General features: G+C 41.8%; 1 protein-coding gene across 2 annotated transcripts in view; it reads left to right on the top strand.

Annotated features, from left to right (window-relative positions):
- grip2b (glutamate receptor interacting protein 2b) overlaps window positions 1-23,538 on the top strand; it is a 108,737-nt gene that overhangs the window by 78,238 nt on the left and 6,961 nt on the right. For both annotated transcript variants that reach the window (XM_038300751.1, XM_038300752.1), the window contains exons 15-20: window positions 1,394-1,457; window positions 1,578-1,723; window positions 3,956-4,100; window positions 8,876-9,015; window positions 11,473-11,667; window positions 13,307-13,463. In XM_038300751.1, coding sequence (XP_038156679.1) covers window positions 1,394-1,457; window positions 1,578-1,723; window positions 3,956-4,100; window positions 8,876-9,015; window positions 11,473-11,667; window positions 13,307-13,463 — 847 coding nt within the window. The remainder of the gene's footprint in view (window positions 1-1,393; window positions 1,458-1,577; window positions 1,724-3,955; window positions 4,101-8,875; window positions 9,016-11,472; window positions 11,668-13,306; window positions 13,464-23,538) is intronic.

A 23,538-nucleotide genomic window follows, 5' to 3' on the forward strand; every position in this document is an offset into this window, starting at 1 on the left:
ATTGGGGCCAATCAATGGTATCAATTCCTTCATCCTCCAGGAACTGCCTGCATACTCTCGCCACATGAGGCCGGGCATTGTCGTGCACCAGGAGGAACCCAGGACCCACTGCACCAGCATAGGGTCTGACAATGGCTGCAAGGATTTCATCCCGATACCTAATGGCAGTCAGGGTGCCGTTGTCTAGCCTGTATATGTCTGTTTGTCCCTCCATGGATATGATTCCCCAGACCATCACTGACCCACCACCAAACCGGTCATGCTGAACGATGATACAGGCAGCATAACATTCTCCACAGCTTCTCTAGACCCTTTCACGTCTGTCACATGTGCTCAAGGTGAACCTGCTCTCATCTGTGAAAAAGCACAGGGCACCAGTGTTCTGTGGCAAATGCCAATCGAGCTGTTCACAATTTTCAGATGTGTGAACATGATTGCACAAGGGTTTTCTAATCATCAATTAGCCTTCTGAGCCAATGAGCAAACACATTGTCCCATTAGAACACTGGAGTGATAGTTGCTGGAAATGGGCCTCTATACGCCTATGTAGATATTGCACCAAAAACCAGACATTTGCAGCTAGAATAGTCATTAACCACGTTAGCAATGTATAGAGTGTATTTCTTTAAAGTTAAGACTAGTTTAAAGTTAGCTTCATTGAAGAATACAGTGCTTTTCCTACAAAAATAAGGACTTTTCAATGTATATATATATATGTATGTATATATATGTATATGTATGTATATATATGTATATCTATGTATATATGTATATATATATATGTGTGTATATGTGTGTGTGTACATGATTTATAGACTTTATTGACTTCCTAATGACTATGCAATTTGAGTAAAGTCATCTACTGATGCTATGAAACAGCCAGTGTGTGTCAAAGTAATGAATTTATCTTTATTTTAAAAGTCCCCCTGAAAATGAGATCATCGTTGGTCGATGCTGTAGCGCACATATTGTTTATATTGAGACCGGTCTAACTAGGGAGTACCAATATGGCGGACGGTGGCTTCACTTCAACCCTGTACTACCAACGGGCAATCAGCGATCCAGTGAATAAATAGAGATCAGTGCTGCTGTTATATAAGAGGTATTGCTCTGTATGTCTGAGACACAGAATGGAGCTGTGGCACCATCTTCTGGTCTGAACATCCTCAGCCAGAGAAGATGATTTTATAGGGGAAAAAACTGAAACCCTGAAAATGATGATGTTTTGATCAGGAATTATTATAAATAATTAAACACCTTTCTTTTCAGATATAAACATTTTTTTTTTTTTTACCATTGCTGCTCATGTTCTAATGATATAATGATAATGTTATTTTGCCAGTGACAATCCTGTTTTTTCCTTTCTCTAATGTGACCTGCTCTACTTTTAAAGCCAGCAAGAAGCCCGGAGAAACCCTCATTATTTCTGACATCAAGAAAGGCAGCATGGCTCACAGGTAAATGATTTATTCATAGGAATCATCTTCACAGCACATTGATTCTGCTGCCAGTTGATTAACACAAAAGGAGGCTGCTTCTCTCTCCTCTGGTCACCCTTCATTCCTACTCTTCTTCAGAACAGGAACCCTGGAGCCCGGCGATAAGCTTCTGGCCATCGACAACATCAGGCTGGAGAACTGCTCCAAAGAAGACGCAGAGCACATCCTGCAGCAGTGTGAGGCACTGGTCAAACTAAAGATACGCAAAGATGAGGACAACTCCGGTAATTCTGTCCTTCCTGAAGAAAAATCAGAAACCAGTTCCTTGCTTTAAAAGCAGTTTCTGTTTTCATTTTTTTGTTTGTTTTGGGTGCAGATTCCTCATTAGGTTCTTTTAGAGCTGCAAACTTGTGTTTAACCACAAGGTGGAGCCATGCTCCACAATTTAGAAACAGCATCAGTGTAACAATGTGAGTGAAACCAGAACAATCATTTATGGAAATACACATTTCCTAAAAGCAGAGACCTAAAAGAAATGTGAAATTGCTTTCCTTTGGGATGCTGCTGTGTAAGAAAGATATATCCTCTGTCTCATGGTCCTACTGTGAGCCAATACTTCCTCTTTCTATAGTTTTGCAAAGTTTAAAGTCTTCATTTGTAGTTAGAAATCTCTGCTTTTTCTCATAGTAGCTTCATCTGGTCTGTTCCTGTTTGGCTGTGACTCCATCCTGGAGAGAAATATCAGCTGTGCTGCTGCCATCAACACCTTTGTTTATAGATGTTGGAGATCAGCCTGTTTTCCAGTGTAGTCCTGTTTCTCTGACTGTGACTAACTGGATGTGCTCTCTTCATCCTCTGAAATGGGAGCTGGCTCGGAGCTCGTCTGCCTGGCTGTGTGTTTCCTGGATGGGGCCGCCTTTTACAGCTGCTTTTTGTGTCTCTGCTTCTGTCTCCTTGAACCCCAGTGGGCCTCAGCAGATGGCCGCTCACACTGAGTCTGGTTCTGCTGGAGGTTTCTTCCTGCTAAAAGGAAGTTTTTCCTCTCCACTGTCGCTACAAGCATGCTTAGTGTGAGGGATTGTATTTGAGTCAATGAGTCGATGCAATCAACTGGTTTTCCTAAAACTTTAAATTAACTTGACTGGATGATCTGGTTGAACTGTAAAGAGCCTTGAGATGACATGTATTGTGAATTGGCGCTATAGAAATAAACTGAATTGAATTGAAATGGGGGAAAAATATCCTGAGCAGAAAAACAGATTTGATCAAATCTAAACCTAAATTCTTAAGTTGATTTAGTCGGACTAAAGAGTTCAAAGCAGCAGAAAAAAATAAATAAAAATCAAACAAAGATAACTTCTTTAGAGCCCTGTAGTTTTGGCTCGTCTGCACGACTGTAAACCAAACACTGCAGAAAGTGAAGGAAGTTTTGGCCGTGTTTCACAGCCTCAGGACTGAACTCTCTCTGTAGCAAAGTACTGGATGGTCCAGTGTGACCCAGCTGACGCCTGGCCTGCGATTGACTCATCAGCAGGACAATGATCCCCAGCAGAGCAGAGACATGGAAAGAGAAATTGAGCAGACATTGAAAAGTCCTCATCCTGCACAGGGAACAAAGGCCTGAGCAGAAACAGATCAATAAAGAAACATGAGGCCGTTCAGCAGGCCTTAGATCTGAGGGTCTGTTTAGCCTCTTTCCTTAAAGGATCAAGACATACAGAGCTTTTGCACGAGGAAAAGCGGTGATGTGGCGGTCCGGTGTCAACTCAGGACGGTGAAGTTATTCTGGCCAAAGCAGCAGCTGTCTAACCGAATAAGGTTCCTCCCTCAGAGCAGCTCCCTTCATGGCTTGGAAGCTTCGCCAACATTTACTCATATCTGACTGTTGACGATCAGACTCCATCTTTGTTGTTCTTCTTCATGTTCTTCTTGTGTCATAATCTCACTCATGGAGCCATTTTAATCCTCTGGTTATTGTTGGGGGAAGTATGGACCAGAAAAATGCAGAATATTTAAAGTTATGTAAAGCACCTTCAACTGCTTAGGGTTTAATGGACTGTTGAAGTGAAATGGCTGCTGTGATGGATTGTTTTTGTTGTTTTTTGCGCTCCTTTCTCAGGCAGTGTTTCTGTAAGTTTACCTGTTTATGATTCATGTTGAGTTTTCATCCTGAGGCACGAGAATCAGATTGATCAGTGGCTGCCATGAAGCCTGATTCCTGCACGCTCACATCCACATTCATTTGCACAGCTCGTGTTCCTTCGGTGCGATGGGGAGCTGAATTTCTCTTGTTCCCATGGAAACTGCATCTTCCTCAGCAGTGTAGTCTTGAGAAGAGTTTTGACCTACTTCCACAGCTGTGTATGTGGGGGTGTGTGTGCGTGTTAGCGGTTCAGAGTGACTCTGCAGCAGAGCTCCACTGTTACTGCGTTTGCATATCAGATGAGCATCAAACACCAGACGCCGCCGTCCTCTCCTCACACTTGAAACATTAGAAAAGGTTTGTGTGTTTGCAGATGAGCAGGAGACGTCGGGCAGCATCATCTACACTGTGGAGCTGAAGCGCTACGGAGGCCCTCTGGGAATAACCATCTCAGGCACAGAGGAGCCTTTTGACCCCATCACTATATCAGGCCTGACCAAGCGAGGCCTGGCAGAGAGGTACTACATGCTGGAAACGCTCCCAAACGACGCTCTGCTTCTACAAACACTTACAGGACGACTCTATTTCAAACATTTCTATAGGCTTTAGGTTTAGCTTGAAAATATTGAAGTTTATTGAATCAAGTTTATTTCTGAAATGTAAAAAAATGTGTGTCTTTTCCAAGTGAGAGATCTTTGAAAATAAAAATCTGATTATGGATCCTCCCTGTGAGTAAACTTAGCGTGATAAGTGATTATGATATGAATTATTAATCTATTGGCTAACCCTGTTTAAAACAATGAATAATAACCAAATAAATAATATTCAGTATTATAATCACTCAGGAAGTATTGGGGAAAACCCCCCTTCAGTTTCAGTACATTCCTTAAAGAAATAGTACACCCAAAACATGATTAGCCTTCATTTTCTACTCACCCCCATGCTGAACAACACTCTGGAGTACTTTTTTGATATCTCAAATGCATCTGGAGATCTGGGAGGCTTCTTGCTGTCTGCTGACATTCAAATAATGGAGGTCTATGGCGCCCGAGGCAGAAAGGTCCATAAAAGTCCACAAAAAACGTGTCAATATTCCTCCATACTGCTCGTCCAATGTATTCCAAGTGTCCTGAGTGGGTAGCATCCAGAATTTACTCGAAACGAAGTCATTTAGAATGTTTTTAGAGCATAAACAGTAGTGTATAGGATCTCCTTAAAGCTCGTTCACGAGTCTACGGAAACCGCGGCAGACCAAACCAGATGAAAGTGCGCATTCAGCGTCTGCTCCGCCGATAATGCAAGCGTAGAAGAAGAAATGTGCTGTTTACCTGTGCAAAGAAAGAAACAACGAAAGAAAAATGTCTGAGGACTTCAGTGTTGAGGAAGAGCATGAGTTCTTTGCCGAGCTAGTGCTGATTGGTTGGTTTACAACAAGGGAAGCTGCTGAGCAAAGACGCATCATAGCAACAAGCAGGAGGAGAGCAGGAGGCGGGGTTAGCAATCTACTTGCTCTGGAGAGCAGAGTTCGCTGCTTTTAGATTGTTGTCGCCCAAGTCTCCCGTAGCAAAAAAAAGTTGCTAGATTTGGCGCTAGGCGTCCGAAAAAATGCTAAATATAGCGATAAATGCACTAAGTTGGTAACCCTGCTCTTCGCATCATTTGTTTTTTAAATTGTTTGCTGCTGTCTGTTTGGACCTTTCTGAACATGTGCAGCAAATGGACTGATCCAATATGGTGGACACTGGAGGGGGGGCTCAGACACACTTAATATTATAAGCGCTCTGTTGGCATTTTAGCAAAAGGATTTTCATTAAAAACATAATTAATGTGCACAAATAAGGAATAGATGTATCAACCATATGTGTACAGATTTGTATAGGGACCCCAGGAACTTGTGGCCCTAGGCAACTGCCTTGTATTGCCAAATGGTAAATCCCCCCGGTTCCCTGCATCAGCGCAGGCAGTCTGCTTTGCATGACTGTGGATAAAGAAAGGGAGGAAGTTAGGCCTGCAATTGTCTCACACAGGAGGACAGAGTTCTGTGCTTTTTTGTCGCCAAAGTCTTCGTTTGCACAGAAAAAAAAAATTGCTAGATTTGGCGCTAGGTGCTTTTTAGATATAAAGGCATTAGGAGGGTTCGATAAGGCGCTGCATTTAGCATCAAAAGTGCTAAATTGGCAACACTGGTCCTTAGGAAATCTCTTTCTCTTTGTTTGTTTGTTTATTGAAGCACCATAAATCCAGCATAGCATAAATTTACCAACATCCAGGCTGTTAGAAAAGCCTGCTGAACCAGAATCCATTTGATGCTGAGTCAGAGATCTTTTATCTCCAACATACACTATATTGCCAAAAGTATTTGCTCACCTGCCTTGACTCACATATGAGCTTAAGTGACATCCCGTTCCTAATCCATAGGGTTCAATATGACGTCGGTCCACCCTTTGCAGCTAGAACAGCTTCAACTCTTCTGGGAAGGCTGTCCACAAGGTTTAGGAGTGTGTTTATGGGAATTTTTGACCATTCTTCCAGAAGCGCATTTGTGAGGTCGCACACTGATGTTGGACGAGAAGGCCTGGCTCTCAGTCTCCGCTCTAATTCATCCCAAAGGTGTTCTATCGGGTTGAGGTCAGGACTCTGTGCAGGCCAGTCAAGTTCATCCACACCAGACTCTGTCATCCATGTCTTTATGGACCTTGCTTTGTGCACTGGTGCACAGTCATGTTGGAAGAGGAAGGGGCCAGCTCCAAACTGTTCCCACAAAGTTGGGAGCATGGAATTGTCCAAAATGTCTTGGTATGCTGAAGCATTCAGAGTTCCTTTCACTGGAACTAAGGGGCCAAGCCCAGCTCCTGAAAAACAACCCCACACCATAATCCCCCCTCCACCAAACTTTACACTTGGCACAATGCAGTCAGACAAGTACCGTTCTCCTGGCAACCGCCAAACCCAGACCCGTCCATCAGATTGCCAGATGGAGAAGCGCGATTCGTCACTCCAGAGAACGCGTCTCCACTGCTCTAGAGTCCAGTGGCGGCGTGCTTTACACCACCGCATCCGACGCTTTGCATTGCACTTGGTGATGTATGGCTTGGATGCAGCTGCTCGACCATGGAAACCCATTCCATGAAGCTCTCTGCGCACTGTTCTTGAGCTAATCTGAAGGCCACATGAAGTTTGGAGGTCTGTAGTGATTGACTCTGCAGAAAGTTGGCGACCTCTTCGCACTATGCGCGTCAGCATCCGCTGACCCCGCTCCGTCAGTTTACGTGGCCTACCACTTCGTGGCTGAGTTGCTGTCGTTCCCAAACACTTCCATTTTCTTATAATACAGCTGACAGTTGACTGTGGAATATTTAGGAGCGAGGAAATTTCACGACTGGATTTGTTGCACAGGTGGCATCCTATCACAGTTCCACGCTGGAATTCACTGAGCTCCTGAGAGCGACCCATTCTTTCACAAATGTTTGTAAAAACAGTCTGCATGCCTAGGTGCTTGAATTTATACACCTGTGGCCATGGAAGTGATTGGAACACCTGATTCCAATAATTTGGATGGGTGAGCAAATACTTTTGGCAATATAGTGTATATCTTCCCTGGAGTCATCATATGGGTGTCTCTGCATCTTCTTTCTAGTGTCAGACTAACTACATCAGGATGATAAAGCACTTCAAACCAAAGGTGTAAAAATGAATAAACTCATATATTTTTTTCTGCCTCAGGTATTAAATATCTTTAAAATATGCTTACTTTCATCAAGATGAACGAGTGCAGATATTTTGACTAGAAAATATTTCCTCACCACCAGCCCAGTGTCATATGACACATGGCGATGTCGGATTAGAAATGTGAGCCAGGTTGGCAGCCTGTTGCCATAGCAACAGGGCTGAGCAGACAATGACCTAATGGCTTGGCTGAGTCATAAACATGTATTAGTGAATATATGCAGGTCACAACAGCACCTGCTTCACAGTGAGGAGAAACCCAGCTGATTCTGGCTGGGGCCGCTCACAGAGCCTCACTGTGAAACCTTCCCACCCAGAGTCTGTGGCCCGTGGAAAACGTCCTCCGTCAATTTTATTCGATTTGCTTAACCACACAGCAAAAAGATAAAAAAAAAAAAGTTTCCATTAAGTTAGTCAACATGCAACTAAGATGATTTATGTTTGAAAAGCCTCCATTACCTCATTTGTAGTGCATCCAATCAATTGATCTTATTTCAAGGGTAAAATAATAATTCAATTGGCAGATAATATCATTTACCTGCACAAATTAAGAGTAAATTCACTGGTTGTAAGAAAGTTTTTTTCATTTTAACCCCTTTCTGTAGTTCAGAACAGGTAGATGGATCCTGACTGTATAAAGTACCTCCTTAAGTACACATCATATCCATCCGCCTTTATTGACTCAGTTGTAAATGTTTCATACCTGATATTAAGATAACAAAAGCAAATAAATTACATCTTTCAAAGTAGGTCAAATAAAGTAAAGGTTAAATTCATGATTGATTTTAAATGGAATAATAAGCCAGAACCGCCACCTTTAAAGTGTCTTTATTCATCATTTTTCATTCTATCTTCCCAGTCTTAGACCTGAGTTTTTGTAGCTTTTGATCTGTGGTTAGCAGATAGTTTGTGAGGCCCCTTTAAATGTGAATAACCTTAAAATTAAGAGTAATAGTGATTTGATTGTATTTTTATCTGTAGGGCAAGTTACTGTTTTTGATCCTTCGCATACCCCTTACAAATGGAGTCCCCCATGTCCCTCAGTGAGGTCTAGAAGCACAAGATCTATATCCAGCATTTCAGCAAAGATACTGCTACATCGCTGTACATCTTATTTTGGCATGAGCCCTTGAATGATATATTACCTACTGCAAATTAAGTTGAAAAAAAAGATAAAAAGTTAATTGAAAAGTTAAAAAGTTAAGTTTAAAAAGTTTAGATATGTATTTTTTACCCCCAAAAATGTGTTTCTTTCACTCTCCGAGAGTTTTTCATGAATTTCTTAAAGAAGCCCTTTTGTTATTTTTCTTAATATATTCAGGGAAGTTGGCGTTTCTTGTTTTTACTTTGACATTCATTTTTGACATCAAAATATCAATATGTTTTGAATGTCACAAAGCTAATAAGGTCTTGTCTTGGATTCTAATAACACACTTCACTGAGTTCCCTATAAAGGGTTAAGTCAGAGCACAAATATGAGCATCTCCAAATGTTTTAGTAGATTTATTGAAGGTAGTTACCCAAGAACAGGTTCTCTAACCTGATCGCTGTTCGTGTGTGTGTCCAGGACAGGTGCTATTCATGTAGGTGACCGGATCCTGGCCATCAACAGCGTGAGTCTCAAAGGGAAACCGCTGAGTGAAGCCATCCACCTGCTTCAGATGGCCGGAGAGACGGTGACCCTCAAAATTAAGAAGCAGCTAGACAGTGAGTATTGCAGCTCCCCAGGGCCGCACCCAATACGTCCAATACGTCAACCATAGAACTTTGGAAAATAGATCTCAATCATCTGTCTCTCTGTTATTATTCCATTTATAATTTCCTTGTGTTTTCTTTGTCTAAATCTTACAAGTCTTTACATTTAGCAAACATTTTCTTTCTGTGGAACAGTTCAGTCCAGGTAGAAGGTCTACTCAGCTCCGGTTGAACATTCGGTACCAGGGGCAGGTTTTAGCAGCCGGTCATCCTGACCCAGAGGACAGTACTGTCCACTTTAGAGGATGTGTGGGAGGCGGGTAGAACAAGGTGTTGCATCTCCATCAAAAGAACTCGGATCATTTCCAACAAGTTAAATTGAATAATTTAGCCGGTTATGAAATATAACCTGGGTAGAAATACCCTTTAACTTCACAGCATCAGAATCAGTTCACTACTGGGGATCAGGCTCTGCTTTAGGAAGGATGAACAGACTCCAGACCATTCAGGATACCTTCACACTGCAGCCTGAAGTCACCCACGTCTCCTTTTTTCCCATATGCAAAGTTTATCTGAGTTTTTCACAAACAAAACAGATGAATTTTTTTTCCAGTGAGACCCCAACCACTTATGTGGTCCTAAATTAGATACATATCTGTGTCATGATCTGGCCTGTTTGCTCTCCCTTAATTAGTAATTCCTCTCACCTGCCCTCTTCCCTCCCTGCCTCAATTATAATTTATTCCTCTCACCTGTTTCCTCTGGTTTATATTCAGTTCAGCCTGAGCATTCAGTGCCAGATCATTGCTTGTCTCTCTGTCAGTCTTTCTGTTCAGTTTTTATTTGGTTCATGTCCTGGATCCTAGCTGCCAGTGGAAAGAGGATTTTAGTGTTTGTCTCGTCTCCTGATCGTCCACTGTTCCTCCCCCGCGGAGTCCTCTGGGTCTTTGGCTCATTATGGGGGGAGGTTCAGTTTTTATCCAGTAAGCCTGGCTCCAGGGAGGAGACCAGTTTAAAGTCCTGCTTCAAGTTCCGGTTCCTACGTCCTGTCTTGGCTACCCTCTTCCACTATGCCTGCCTGTCTGCACCTGATCCTGTCTGCTCCTGTGCGTGACCACCTGGTCATGCTTCTGGTCCCAGTCAGACTCTAAACCCTCCTGGAAGCCTGTGGATGCCTGGAAGTCTGGATCCTGCCACTTGTCTCTGTTCCTGCCTGATCTGGATCCTGCCTGTTCCTGTCTGTTCTGGATCCCTCACCAGGATCGGCTTCCAGCATCACCTCTGGGACTGCAGCACTGGGGACACTCGTGGTCTGGACTGTTAAACCAGAGTGTCTGAGATTGGGCGGTGCCCCGCCCCCCCGCCTGCAGTGTCCGCGAGCCACAGCTCCCCTTTTGTTTTGTTTTTATTTTAATAAATCTTTTGAACTTTCCTACTGACTGTCTCTCCTGAATACTGGGTCCATCTGTCCTCGTTTCATGACAATCTGACCTGTACATCATTAATACCCGCTGCTCACACTGAGTCTGGTTCCTGTTCTGCCAATAATACCCACCCTGTATCTACTGTATGTTATTAATACTGTACCTGGTGAATGACCTGTACGTCCTTAATATTCGACCTGTACAATTCTCGACCTGTACATCTATAATATCCGACCTTCACATCTATAATACCCGTCCTGTACATCTATAATACCCGACCTGCACATCAATAATAACCGAGATGTACATCAATAATACCCGACCTGTACATCTATAATAACCGAGATGTACATCAATAATACCCGACCTGTACATCTATTATACCCGTCCTGCACATCAATAATACTCAACATATATCCATAATACTTGGCCTGTACATTATTAGTTCTGGAGCTGTATATTAGTAATACCCAATTTTACATCACTACTAATATTGTTAAAAGTAACAACTCATTAAAAAAAAAACTATCACAGCATCTGATTTCCACTTTGGGACAAATGAAGTCTTTGCTTTAGAAGGGAATTTTTCATTAAAAAGGTGCTATATACCAGTCATAGGAAACATCCTGCATTTGATGCAATTCTTTCACAGTTTGGGTTGAAGTTTAATTCATTCTTGCATTTTCATTGACGTTTTTTAATAGGTACTGTATGTATTGCTGTAATCATTTGGCTGCATTCAGTTTCATCATCATCTTGATTGACATGTTTAGCAGCACTGGAAAATAAAGGTTAAGATAAATCTATATATCAGACAACAACAGCTTCAATATAACAAATAGTCAGTTTTCTATTTCCCCAGTTGATTTTTGAACCGCTAGTAGTGAGTAAGGACATCACAGCAGTAAAGCTCTTCATCTTGTTGAATTGTTGATTATTTTGGGACTTTGTTAGCATGCAAACGCTTCGATGCCATCGCCAAACCATTCGGCCATCAGGCATAAGCAAACCAACTCCTGACGATTAAATTGTTTTTCTCTTACAGATTTAGAGAAGAGGAAAGCAGCAGATGCTGATGATGCGACGGAGAATGAGGTCAGTGATCCTGAGGAAGATGATTTGACTGACAGCCAACAGACCAACAAGCTGTCAGAGATTTACTCCACTACTATACCCAGTGTTGACTCTGCTATGGAGTCCTGGGATGGTTCTGGACTGGATGCAGGATACGGCAGCCAAGGTAAGGTCTGGGTGACGCATGTTATAAAGCCGGGCGTACACTGTACCATTTTGTTTAATTGTTGCACGCAGCTACAGCTCACGCCGTACAGCGAAACCGCCGGCTTTAAAAGTTTGCAGCTTATGATATGTGTTCTTACACTGAGCGACCCAACGTCACCTGGGACTCGTCTATCCAGAAGCCAAACGAGTAGAAGAGGAATATGAAGCTGACTACAGTGCTACTAGTTTGTGCAATTTTTTATGCTGAAAGCCCTAAAACGAAAAGGCGACGATATATTAGGACATAGACATGTCTGAGCAAATGTGGCTACTACGGTCTGTCAATTTTACAGAAAAAAACTCCATTTCACTCACACCCCAACCATGCCTCTGTGTTTTCGTCTGAGCGATTTGCCCAATACCGTCTTACAAAGGCCGACTGAATTTCAAACATGTTTGATTTTCCCCTGACTATACGATTCCTGATGGGAGGTGGTCGTGAGAGGCTGATCGCCCCTCGTTACCCCCTGGACACTACAGGAGGAACGATAAGGTTGAAAGTCGGCCCGATGGAAAAATTCTCGCACGATTGGAGAATCGACCTGAAAAGGGCAATAAATCATACAGTGTAAGCCCGGCTTAAAGGAATAGTACACCCAAAACATGATTAGCCTTCATTTTCTACTCACCCCCATGCTGAACAACACTCTGGAGTACTTTTTTGATATCTCAAATGCATCTGGAGATCTGGGAGGCTTCTTGCTGTCTGCTGACATTCAAATAATGGAGGTCTATGGCGCCCGAGGCAGAAAGGTTCATAAAAGTCCACAAAAAACGTGTCAATATTCCTCCATACTGCTCGTCCAATGTATTCCAAGTGTCCTGAGTGGGTAGCGTCCAGAATTTGCTCGAAACAAAGTCATTTAGAATGTTTTTAGAGCATAAACAGTAGTGTATAGGATTTCCTGAAAGCGCGTTCACGACGCTACGGAAGCCGGCAGACCAAACCAGATGAAAGTGGGCATTCAGCGTCTGCTCTGCCGATTAATGCAAGCGTAGAAGAAGAAATGTGCTGTTTACCTGTGCAAAGAAAGAAACAACGAAAGAAAAATGTCTGAGGACTTCAGTGTTGAGGAAGAGCATGAGTTCTTTGCTGAGCTGAATGCGCACTTTCATCTGGTTTGGTCTGCCGCGGTTTCCGTAGCGTCGTTAACGCGCTTTCAGGAAATCCTATACACTACTGTTTAGGCTCTAAAAACATTCTAAATGACTTCGTTTCGAGTAAATTATGGACGCTACCCAATCAGGAGACTTGGAATACATTGGACGAGCAGTATGGAGGAATATTGACACGTTTTTTGTGGACTTTTATGGACCTTTCTGCCTCGGGCGCCATAGACCTCCATTATTTGAATGTCAGCAGACATCAAGAAGCCTCCCAGATCTCCAGATGCATTTGAGATATCAAAAAAGTACTCCAGGGTGTTGTTCAGCATGGGGGTGAGTAGAAAATTAAGGCTAATCATGTTTCAGGTGTACTATTCCTTTAAGGCTTCAACCATCATGTTTTCATCTTATGAAACATTTTCTCCCGTTCTAAATGACCTCAAGCGTTTCTTCTCGGTCAAACCGTGATTCAGACTCTTTTCCCCCCACAGGCACTTACGCCCATCAAGGAGCGGGGGTCGCCCTCCACCCACATGAGTGGCGTAGCACCAAGCAGCAACGTAGCACAACGCCACCTCCTGGTCCAAGGAAGAACTACCCGTTTAGTGATGGGGGTTTCAGTGAGGATGAGTGGGACAAACCACCGGGGTATATTTCTAGAATATTAACTACTGTATCCGTTTGTTGTGAAAAATGAATTTCTTCAGCCTCACTGCAGGAGAAACCAACGTAAAGAAAACAAATACATTTTATCACTTTCCAGTTTGTTTAAGATACGTTTGGCACATAAAAAATAATCCAGCAGTAGGATCTTCCTCTTGGATGTCTCCAAAATGGAAACGTTCTGAATGAGCTCACATAAACTGAGAAACATCTTCCAGTGTTTTCTGATGTTCTTTTGTTTTTCCATCTCTAGTTCAGCGGTTAAACTACAAGAAAGTACAATAATAAACCAGCTGTTTCTATTTAGTCAAAAGTACAACAACAGTTTTTTACTAAAAGGAGAAGTCTGGTCAGCAGCGAGTAATCAATGCATCATTATTTATACCTAAAACTAATAAGTTTGTGGTGATTTCATGAATTAAGCGTTAATTAGTAAAATATTAAAAAGAATAATTCCGGTTGAGAACCAGAACCATGGCCTTGGACCTGGAGGAGCTGATTCTCATCTCATAATATACACTCACCGGCCACTTTATTAGGTACCCCATGCTAGTAACAGGTTGGACCCCCTTTTGCCTTCAGAACTGCCTCAATTCTTGGTGGCATAGATTCAACAAGGTGCTGGAAGCATTCCTTAGGGAGTTTGGTCCATATTGACATGATGGCATCACACAGTTGCAGCAGATTTGTCGGCTGCACATCCATGATGCGAATCTCCCGTTCCACCACATCCCAAAGATGCTCTATTGGATTGAGATCTGGTGACTGTGGAGGCCATTTGAGTACAGTGAACTCATTGTCATGTTCAAGAAACCAGTCTGAGATGATTCCAGCTTTATGACATGGCGCATTATCCTGCTGAAAGTAGCCATCAGAAGTTGGGTACATTGCGGTCATAAAGGGATGGACATGGTCAGCAACAATATACAGGTAGGCTTTGGCGTTGCAACGATGCTCAATTGGTACCAAGGGGCCCAAAGAGTGCCAAGAAAATATTCCCCACACCATGACACCACCACCACCAGCCTGAACCGTTGTTACAAGGCAGGATGGATCCATGCTTTCATGTTGTAGACGCCAAATTCTGACCCTACCATCCGAATGTCGCAGCAGAAATCCAGACTCATCAGACCAGGCAACATTTTTCCAATCTTCTATTGTCCAATTTCGATGAGCTTGTGCAAATTGTAGCCTCAGTTTCCTGTTCTTAGCTGAAAGGAGTGGCACCCGGTGTGGTCTTCTGCTGCTGTAGCCCATCTGCCTCAAAGTTCGACGTACTGTGCGTTCAGAGATGCTCTTCTGCCCACCTTGGTTGTAACAGGTGGTTATTTGAGTCACTGTTGCCCTTCTATCAGCTCCAACCAGTCTGGCCATTCTCCTCTGACCTCTGGCATCAACAAGGCATTTCCGCCCACAGAACTGCCGCTCACTGGATGTTTTTTCTTTTTCGGACCATTCTCTGTAAACCCTAGAGATGGTTGTGCGTGAAAATCCCAGTAGATCAGCAGTTTCTGAAATACTCAGACCAGCCCTTCTGGCACCAACAATCATGCCACGTTCAAAGTCACTCAAATCACCTTTCTTCCCCATACTGATGCTCGGTTTGAACTGCATGAGATTGTCTTGACCATGTCTACATGCCTAAATGCACTGAGTTGCCGCCATGTGATTGGCTGCTTAGAAATTAAGTGTTAATGAGCAGTTGGACAGGTGTACCTAATAAAGTGGCCGGTGACTGTATATCATATCCATGGCGGCACTCCAAGGCAGGGGCTAAGAGCGGCTCCTCCCGACAATTTCACAAAATATGCCGCTTAAAACGATACAAAGTAGATATCAAACCCGCATCTATGATCGCCAACGCCTGCTAGAGTCACAAAATGTTTTAAATACTGACATTTTTGACCGTTTCAAAAGCTGCGGAGTGCTACGGATGGATGTAAACAAGACAACAGTGGAAAATAACTGATGCAGGAAGAGATGCACAAGACGGAGAAAGCTGGGTGCACTGGGGAGCTAACTGGGAAGCTAGCCCCCCACTTCTAAAGAGAAGCTAAATCCCCACAGACCACTGCTTCCATCTCCGACTCGAATTATCTTCAAAAAAGGAGATATGTAACTGCTGCGCCATCATTCTGACGGAGTCTTGGCTGCGTCCAGCAGTACCGGAAGGTGCTGTTGGCCTGGGGGGGCTGATGCTGTACTGCGCCGATATAGAAACAAAGAGCTCTGTGTGAATGGAGGCTCCTCTGAGACTATTCCCAGGCAATTTTTGGCATCTAGAGGGGAAGGACTGCACTCTGCAGGTGAAAATGAGGAGAGCACTCTAGATGCTTCCCTGCCAAATGCTGAAACATTCCCAGCCGGCTCCTCATGGCCCCCTCCGGCTTCCACACCTTCTCCAGCATCGTCTGTCGCTGCTAAACCTGCCGATGAAACCGCTGCTGCTTCAACCACGTCAACGTCTTCAGCCCATGGGGCTACCACCCTCACAGCATCGTCATCATCGTCCTCTTCCTCCCCCGAGCCAGGAGAAGCGAGAGCTTCAGGAGCTGGAGGCAGTAGTAGCAGCTCAACAACAACTGCTGCTGACCTTATCAAGGCTGCAATTTGAAAAATGAAATTGTCTAGAGAGCTGTTCTAGACGAAATTTATTTTTGTTTATACTTGTGTATACAAAATGATCAAATAAATCTGTCTAAGTCTAATATTATGAGCTGTTGCTTATAAAGCTAAAACAAGCTATATTTCACCAATGGTTTTGAACGCTAATATAATGTTAACGTTCATATATTTCCTTATATACTCATAAAATTTTAATGACCAAAATATGCCCAAAAGGTCATTTTAGAGGATACCCCTTATGTTTGATAGCAACTTGTTAAAATAAAGAGGGTTAAAGGGAAAGTCCGGTCAGCAAGGAATAACCAATTGGTGATTATTTATACCTAAAACTAATACGTTCGCAGTAATTTAATTAATTTAGCTTTAATCAGTAAAAAAAAAAAAAAAAAATGTTGTCATAATCACTGAGTCTGGGAGCGTCCATTTTTTAGTATATAGTAGCCCCTCCCTCCTGCCATCTTCCGTTAGTGACGTCACGGTGCGGTTAGCCTAGCGCCATTCTCCCCGCTTTACAAGCTAAATCAATGGGAACTACTAGACACATCTGCAATCAACAACAATTATTGAAGATTTCCAGAGGACTTCACCATTGAAATTCACCAGAGCTATAGTGAAACTGACAATGCCCACGTGCATGGCAGCTGGATGCTGGAATACATCGGGTAAAAGTGGAAAATAAAGTTATTTCACCTTATTTCCAACCGTCAACTTGAAGAGGGAGGATCTGGCCAGAGAAAAAACCCGTAATATGTAGCCAACATTTGGAAGAAGAATGTTTTCAAGATGACTTGGATAATAGCGCGTTGTGACAAACACCAGATACAGCACTGGGACTTGATCAACAGCCGATACAGCACCGTGACGTCACAAACCAGTAGGTGGCAGTAGTGTTCTTTGACAAACATGGATGCCTCCAGTAAAGCACATTCAAATGAGAATTACTCTTAATTAAAAACACTTATTTATTGAACAGTATGTAATAATTTCACATTTAAAGTACTTTCAGAGGTTTGAATTCTGAATATAACCAGACTTTTCCTTTGAAGTAGAAGTAGTTGCTGTGAGCTTTATACAGTTCATCTGAAACAGGAACAGTAAGAGCTAACATTAGTGCTGAATGATTCCCAGATCCAGTTTGGCTAACCAAAACATTTTCCTCTTTAGAAAGCATTTCACTAGATGTGAACAAGAGATCAAATTGAACTGTTTTGATTTTCAGATTTATATCTGTTGCATCCGAAGGACATAGGGCATGAATCCAAGATATAAACATTTACACTAACACTGATGGGAAGAGATGACTAGTCACGAAGACTCTATTAAAAAGAAATGTTTTTTTTTTAAAGTGAAAGTATAAAATCAGGAATAAGGTTTAGAAAAACAAAGATTCTGCTCATGACTGAACATATTCATACATTCAGATAATTGATAAGGAGAAGTCATGATGGGATTTGATGATAAAATGACTCTGCAGCTGTTTTAAAGCTGAAACAGTGATATTACTGAAGGAGGAAGGAATGAGAACAGATCATTTATGGATCTGTTCATTTTCAAGCATCAACTGTAGTTTGAAAGGGGATATATTTTCAGTGGGGTACACAGCTCCAAAAGGTTGGTGAATTCCTCCATGGAGATTGAATGGCAGAGTGAGTGAAACGATCTGTGTATCTGAAGCATCTATGTGTTTGTATCACTGCGTGTGGAGTGGTGAGTCAGGAGGTTAAGCCCTCGGAGGATAACAGGATCCAGTGAAGTTACATAACTCAGCAGGGACGATGGGAAAAAAAAACTTGGAAGCTCTCATTTGCACAGTAAAACTGGAATCATATCATCAGCCTGAAACAAATTTCTACAACGTAGTAAATATTTGGATACCAAGAGAAAAAAAAGGCTGCAAAGACACAGCTAGGAGATTTTACTGACTGTGCTCATGAAGCATTTTATTATAATTATACTCATTTAACTACAGTGGGGCAAAAAAGTATTTAGTCAGCCACCAATAGTGCAAGTTCTCCCACTTAAAAAGATGAGAGAGGCCGGTAATTTTCATCATAGATATACCTCAACTTTGAGAGACATAATGAGAAAAAAAAATCCAGAAAATCACTTTGTCTGATTTTTAAAGAATTTATTTGCAAAATATGGTGGAAAATAAGTATTTGGTCAATAACAAAAGTTCATCTCAATACTTTGTTATATAGCCTTTGTTGGCAATGACAGAGATCAAACGTTTTCTGTAAGTCTTACAAGGTTTTCACACACTGTTGCTGGTATTTTGGCCCATTCCTCCATGCAGATCTCCTCTAGAGCAGTGATGTTCTGGGGCTGTCGCTGAGCAACACGGACTTTCAACTCCCTCCAAAGATTTTCTATGGGGTTGAGATCTGGAGACTGGCTAGGCCACTCCAGGACCTTGAAATGCTTCTTACGAAGCCACTCCTTGGTTACCCGGGCGATGTGTTTGGGATCGTTGTCATGCTGAAAGACCCAGCCACGTTTCATCTTCAATGCCCTTGCTGATGGAAGGAGGTTTTCACTCAAAATTTGACGATACATGGCCCTATTCATTCTTTCCTTCACACGGATCAGTCGTCCTGGTCCCTTAGCAGAAAAACAGCCCCAAAGCAAGATGTTTCCACCCCCACGCTTCACTGTAGGTATGGTGTTCTTTGGATGCAACTCAGCATTCTCTCTCCTCCAAACACGACGAGTAGAGTTTTTACCAAAAAGGAAGATTATCAGTGGTCTTGTATGTTTTCCATTTTCTAATAATTGATCCCACAGTTGATTTCTTCACACCAAGCTGTTTACCTATTGCAGATTCAGACTTCCCAGCCTGGTGCAGGTCTATAATTTTGTTTCGGGTGTCCTTTGACAGCTCTCTAGTTTTGGCCATGGTGGAGTTTAGAGTGTGACTGTTTGAGGTTGTGGACAGGTGTCATTTATACTGATAACGGGTTCAAACAGGTGCCATTAATGAAGGTAACAGCTTACAGAAGAAGAAGAAGCTATGAACAGCTTACAGAAGAAGTTACTGGTCTTTGAGAGCCAGAAATCTTGCTTGTTTGTAACTGACCAAATACTTATTTTCCACCGTATTTTGTAAATAAATTCTTTAAAAATCAGACAATGTGATTTTCTGGATTTTTTTTTCTCATTTTGTCTCTCATAGTTGAGGTATATCTATGATGAAAATTACCGGCCTCTCTCAGCTTTTTAAGTGGGAGAACTTGCACTATTGGTGGCTGACTAAATACTTTTTTGCCCCACTGTATTATTCAATTAATCCAGATTGGTTTTATAGCGCCACTTCCCATCACCCATCATCTCCGGTCAGTTTCGAGACAATTTAATCAGATTATCCAGTCAGATTAAAGGTTCAAAGTTTCTGGACTTTTTTCAATAGCTAAGTTCGAATTCATGGGCTGCGTCTTACAAGGACGCGGTCTACCTGGACTGGATCCTTTGAAATCCATGAAAATAAGGAGACCGGAAGAGTTTTGGCTGTGAATTCAAACAGGTCTACCTTTGGCGGCCTTCTCCCCTCTGTTGCTTATCAAACGTTACAGTTGACACACAAAGCAGGGAAAAAAATGAATACCGAACTTTTAATACTGTTTCTTTTTATTTATTTCTCATTGTATAGTGAACAAAGACTACACTAATTAGAATCCAGAGTGGAATAAAGGTTCCAACCACCGGGAGCATGAACAAATAAAATCAAATGTAATGATAGAAACCTTCAGTTAAATAACCTGCTGCTGTCATTCTGCACATCTCTGATGTTGCTGCTTTTTCCAAATATCCATTACTGTAAAAATGTCCATAGCTGCATATTGGTTATTTATAGTCCAGGTGCACAGTTTTCTATTAGTAAAACACTTTACAGTATTTTATTGTTTATATTTTAACTCTTCACTATTATTTTAGTCCTATACATTTTTCTAAGGTCCTCATTTGTGTGACCATTTTAAATAATCTATCTGCTGCTGTAAATTTGACCATTGTGGGACAATAAAGAGATTTTCTATTCTATTCTATAAAAGGGGTAGAAAATTATAAGTAAATCTAAACAATGTTTATATAAAAACTATATCTGCAAAATCTCTTATATTTAACAACAAAAAATACTTTGTTAAGCATATCGTGCAAAACAGCAATAAAAAAATTTAAATCCTATCAGTTTTATAGTTCCCACCCTGCAGATATATTAGAATCTGTCCTTAAATTGCAGCCAAACCCATTTACACAGTAAGAGATAAAAACCTTTAGATAAACCAAACATTACCGCCACATATCTGACTCAATAACCATTAAAACAACTATTTTCATTCATTTCAAAAGGAACTATACATACTTGTATTATATTAAACTGAACTTCCAATATTCACTGCTGTTCGGTGCCAAGTACCCTTTCCTCTGATAACGGAGCAGCCAGCTTGCTTGGTCTCGCAATGAATCCTGGGTAAACCAAGGATAGAGAGGAAACATCGGACCCGTCCTTCAAAACGGTTGAAAAGAAGTACACATTTCTAGGCCGCATAACGAGGAGTCTTGGAATCCGATCAGACCTATGACATAATTGGCCTTCGAATCTGGCCTTCTGAGGACGCATCCCATGAATTTGAACAGAGCATATATGTGTACTTGTGCATTCTTGTGTACTCGTGAAACGTCATCACCCTCAGCCCTAGTACTGTTCCACTTCAGAAGACCACAAGACCGAGAATGGAAAAAGTCCCTGGATGTTGTTCTCGCCCCTTCCTCTTTACCCAGCATGCATCAGAGCAGACTTGCCCGTTCTCAAGATTGACAGCTTTCCCAGCATGCACTGCGGCAGCAGCAGCTGATTTGATACGTGTTTATCTGACTGTGTTCATTATTATTCCCCCAATAAATGAAAAAATTAGAATGTATTATTATGTAGAGACTATTAATAACAAGAGATGAAATGCAGCTCCAGACGAGCCGAGCGTGTGATGACGTCATCAGTAAGCTTCTGTTCCAATTTGACCCATATGTATGCTGAGTGCTCCTGTTCTCCCAGAGTCCATACTTTCCTGTCTTCTTGGCGAGAACACCAGTCCATACTCGCAGCTCTGATCTGAGAAGTTTGTACTGGGTTCAATCCCCACAGCCAGCACTCTGGGTCTCTGAGTAAGACCCTTAATGCAAAGAGTTCATTTCTCCATTGTGAGATCAACAAAGTGCAATGTCTATGCTTTCTACAGCAGTCCCTCACAGTGAGCATGCAGGAAAAAGACAGAAGGAGACACAAAAGGAACATAGAAACTGATCTATAAAGACTTTCCATGTTAGATGTCACCAGAGATGGCAAAAGTACTCACTTTTACTTGAGTAAAAGTACAGATACTTGTGCTAAAAACTACTCTGGTAAAAGTGGAAGTACTGATTAAACTTCTTTACTCAAGTAAAAGTAACAAAGTACAGGCTTGTAAATTTACTTAGAGTATAAAAATAAAAGTAGAAACCACTTTTTTCATGCCGTTGCCTACATTTTAAATGGATGTCTGCCAATAGGACTAGATCTCCGTTGTGTTCATTTTCAATCATCTCGTCGTCCATGCTACTATGCTAACACCACCGCCACCAAGCTGCAATGATTTGCCGCCAATGAATACCGCCAAATCTGTCGATTCATCTTGTAGTGGTGCGTCAAATGCAACGTAGATTCCCATCCAATTAGATTGAATTTGGTATTGATGACGTGAAAAATAATAACGGTAACTCCATTGAAATGATTCAAAACTAAAGTAACGAGCCAATTTTTTTAAATGTAAGGAGTAGAAAGTACAGATATTTGTGTAAAAATGTAAGGAGTAGAAGTAAAAAGTCGCCATAAAAATAAGTAGTAAAGTAAAGTAAAAATATCCGAAAAATCTACTTGAGTACCGTAACGAAGTATTTGTTCTTCGTTATCTCTGGATGTCACAGACTAAAACTGGTAGTTGGTTCCACAGGAGAGGAGCCTGATAACTAAAAGATCTGCCTCCCATTCTACTTTTAGAAATTCTAGGAACCACTAGTAAACCTGCAGATTGAGAGCGAAGTGCTCTGTTAGGAACATAAGGAACAATCAGATCTCTGATATCAGATGGAGCTTGGTTATTTAAGTTATTATATGTGAGAAGGAGGGTTTTAAATTAGCTAAAACATACTTGGCTTTTAGGTAAAACCAATCTCATGTTAAACCACGATTCTGGCAACTTTTGATTCACTGGATTCTTTTTTTCATAAAACAAAAATGTTTTCATCAAAGTTCTCAGAAACATCTGCTGAACTGATGCTCCAGCATTGTTGGATTGAGTCCATTTTCCTGAAATATGTAGTATTACCATCTGCTTTAGAAAGGCTTTGATGCTGCAGTATTATTGCTGGTACTACTGACCTTTTGAAAGCTGCTGTTTCTGATTGATTTCATTGTCATTTTTTTAGATCAAAGATGCAATACAAAGTGGTCACAGCAATAGATACATAAATAAGGCTTCAAAACAAAGACCACTGGTTAAATTCAAGGGAAATTTTAGAACCAGCACATGAACTTGAGCCTGTTTCATCAGAAGCGAAAGAGGCAATGAAACTCCCAGCAGATGCCAGGATTAAAAAGTGCTTTAGTTTGGGAAAAGTTTTATGTTTTTTGTGTAAATAACAGAACCTGAAAGAGCCTTAAAATATTTTCAAACAACATTATAGCGTAGTCATATAATTTCAGATCCAAAAAAGCCAAACTGAAGTGTGTATTTTATAAGATTTAAAATAATTGCAGGTGGTCACTCTATATTTTTTGTTACATTCTTTCAATATATCTAAAACATTTTATCCACCTCGTTGGAAGGTGGATTCTTCCTTACACCACATCTCCTTTGTCTTTCCTAGAAATGGGAGTGACGGTCATAGGGCATAGAGCTTGGAATCCTGAGGTTCAGACTGCAGATCTGGGTCTCTGAGCAAAAGACCCTTAACCCCCAATTGCTCCCAGTCCGCCCCACGATGACGGTCCACCCATCCCCATCCCCAAGGGGATGGGTTAAATGCAGAGAGCTAATTTCTCCAATGTGAGATCATCTATCCATTTTCCATCACGCTTATCCCTGCAGGGGTCTTGAAGTGTGGTGGAACCTATCTCCAGCTGTCTATAGGCATGAAGCGGGGTCCACCCTGGACAGGTCACCAGTCCATCACAGGACAACATTTGGACTGTGGGAGGAAGCCGGAGTACCCAGAGAGAACTCATGCATGCTCAGGGAGAACATGCAAGCTCCATACAGAAAGACCCTAGGCCGGGAATATAACCCAGAACCTTCTTGCTGCAAGACAGCAGTGCTACCCGCCGTACCACTGAGCAGCCCCATTCTCATGGCCTCAGATAATGGACTTGTATCTGAACTTGTGCTGTTAGATCTCAGTGCTGCAT

This window comes from Cyprinodon tularosa, unplaced genomic scaffold (genome assembly GCF_016077235.1).
Source record: "Cyprinodon tularosa strain WSP-4 unplaced genomic scaffold, ASM1607723v1 ctg455, whole genome shotgun sequence".
NCBI classification, from domain to species: domain Eukaryota; kingdom Metazoa; phylum Chordata; class Actinopteri; order Cyprinodontiformes; family Cyprinodontidae; genus Cyprinodon; species Cyprinodon tularosa.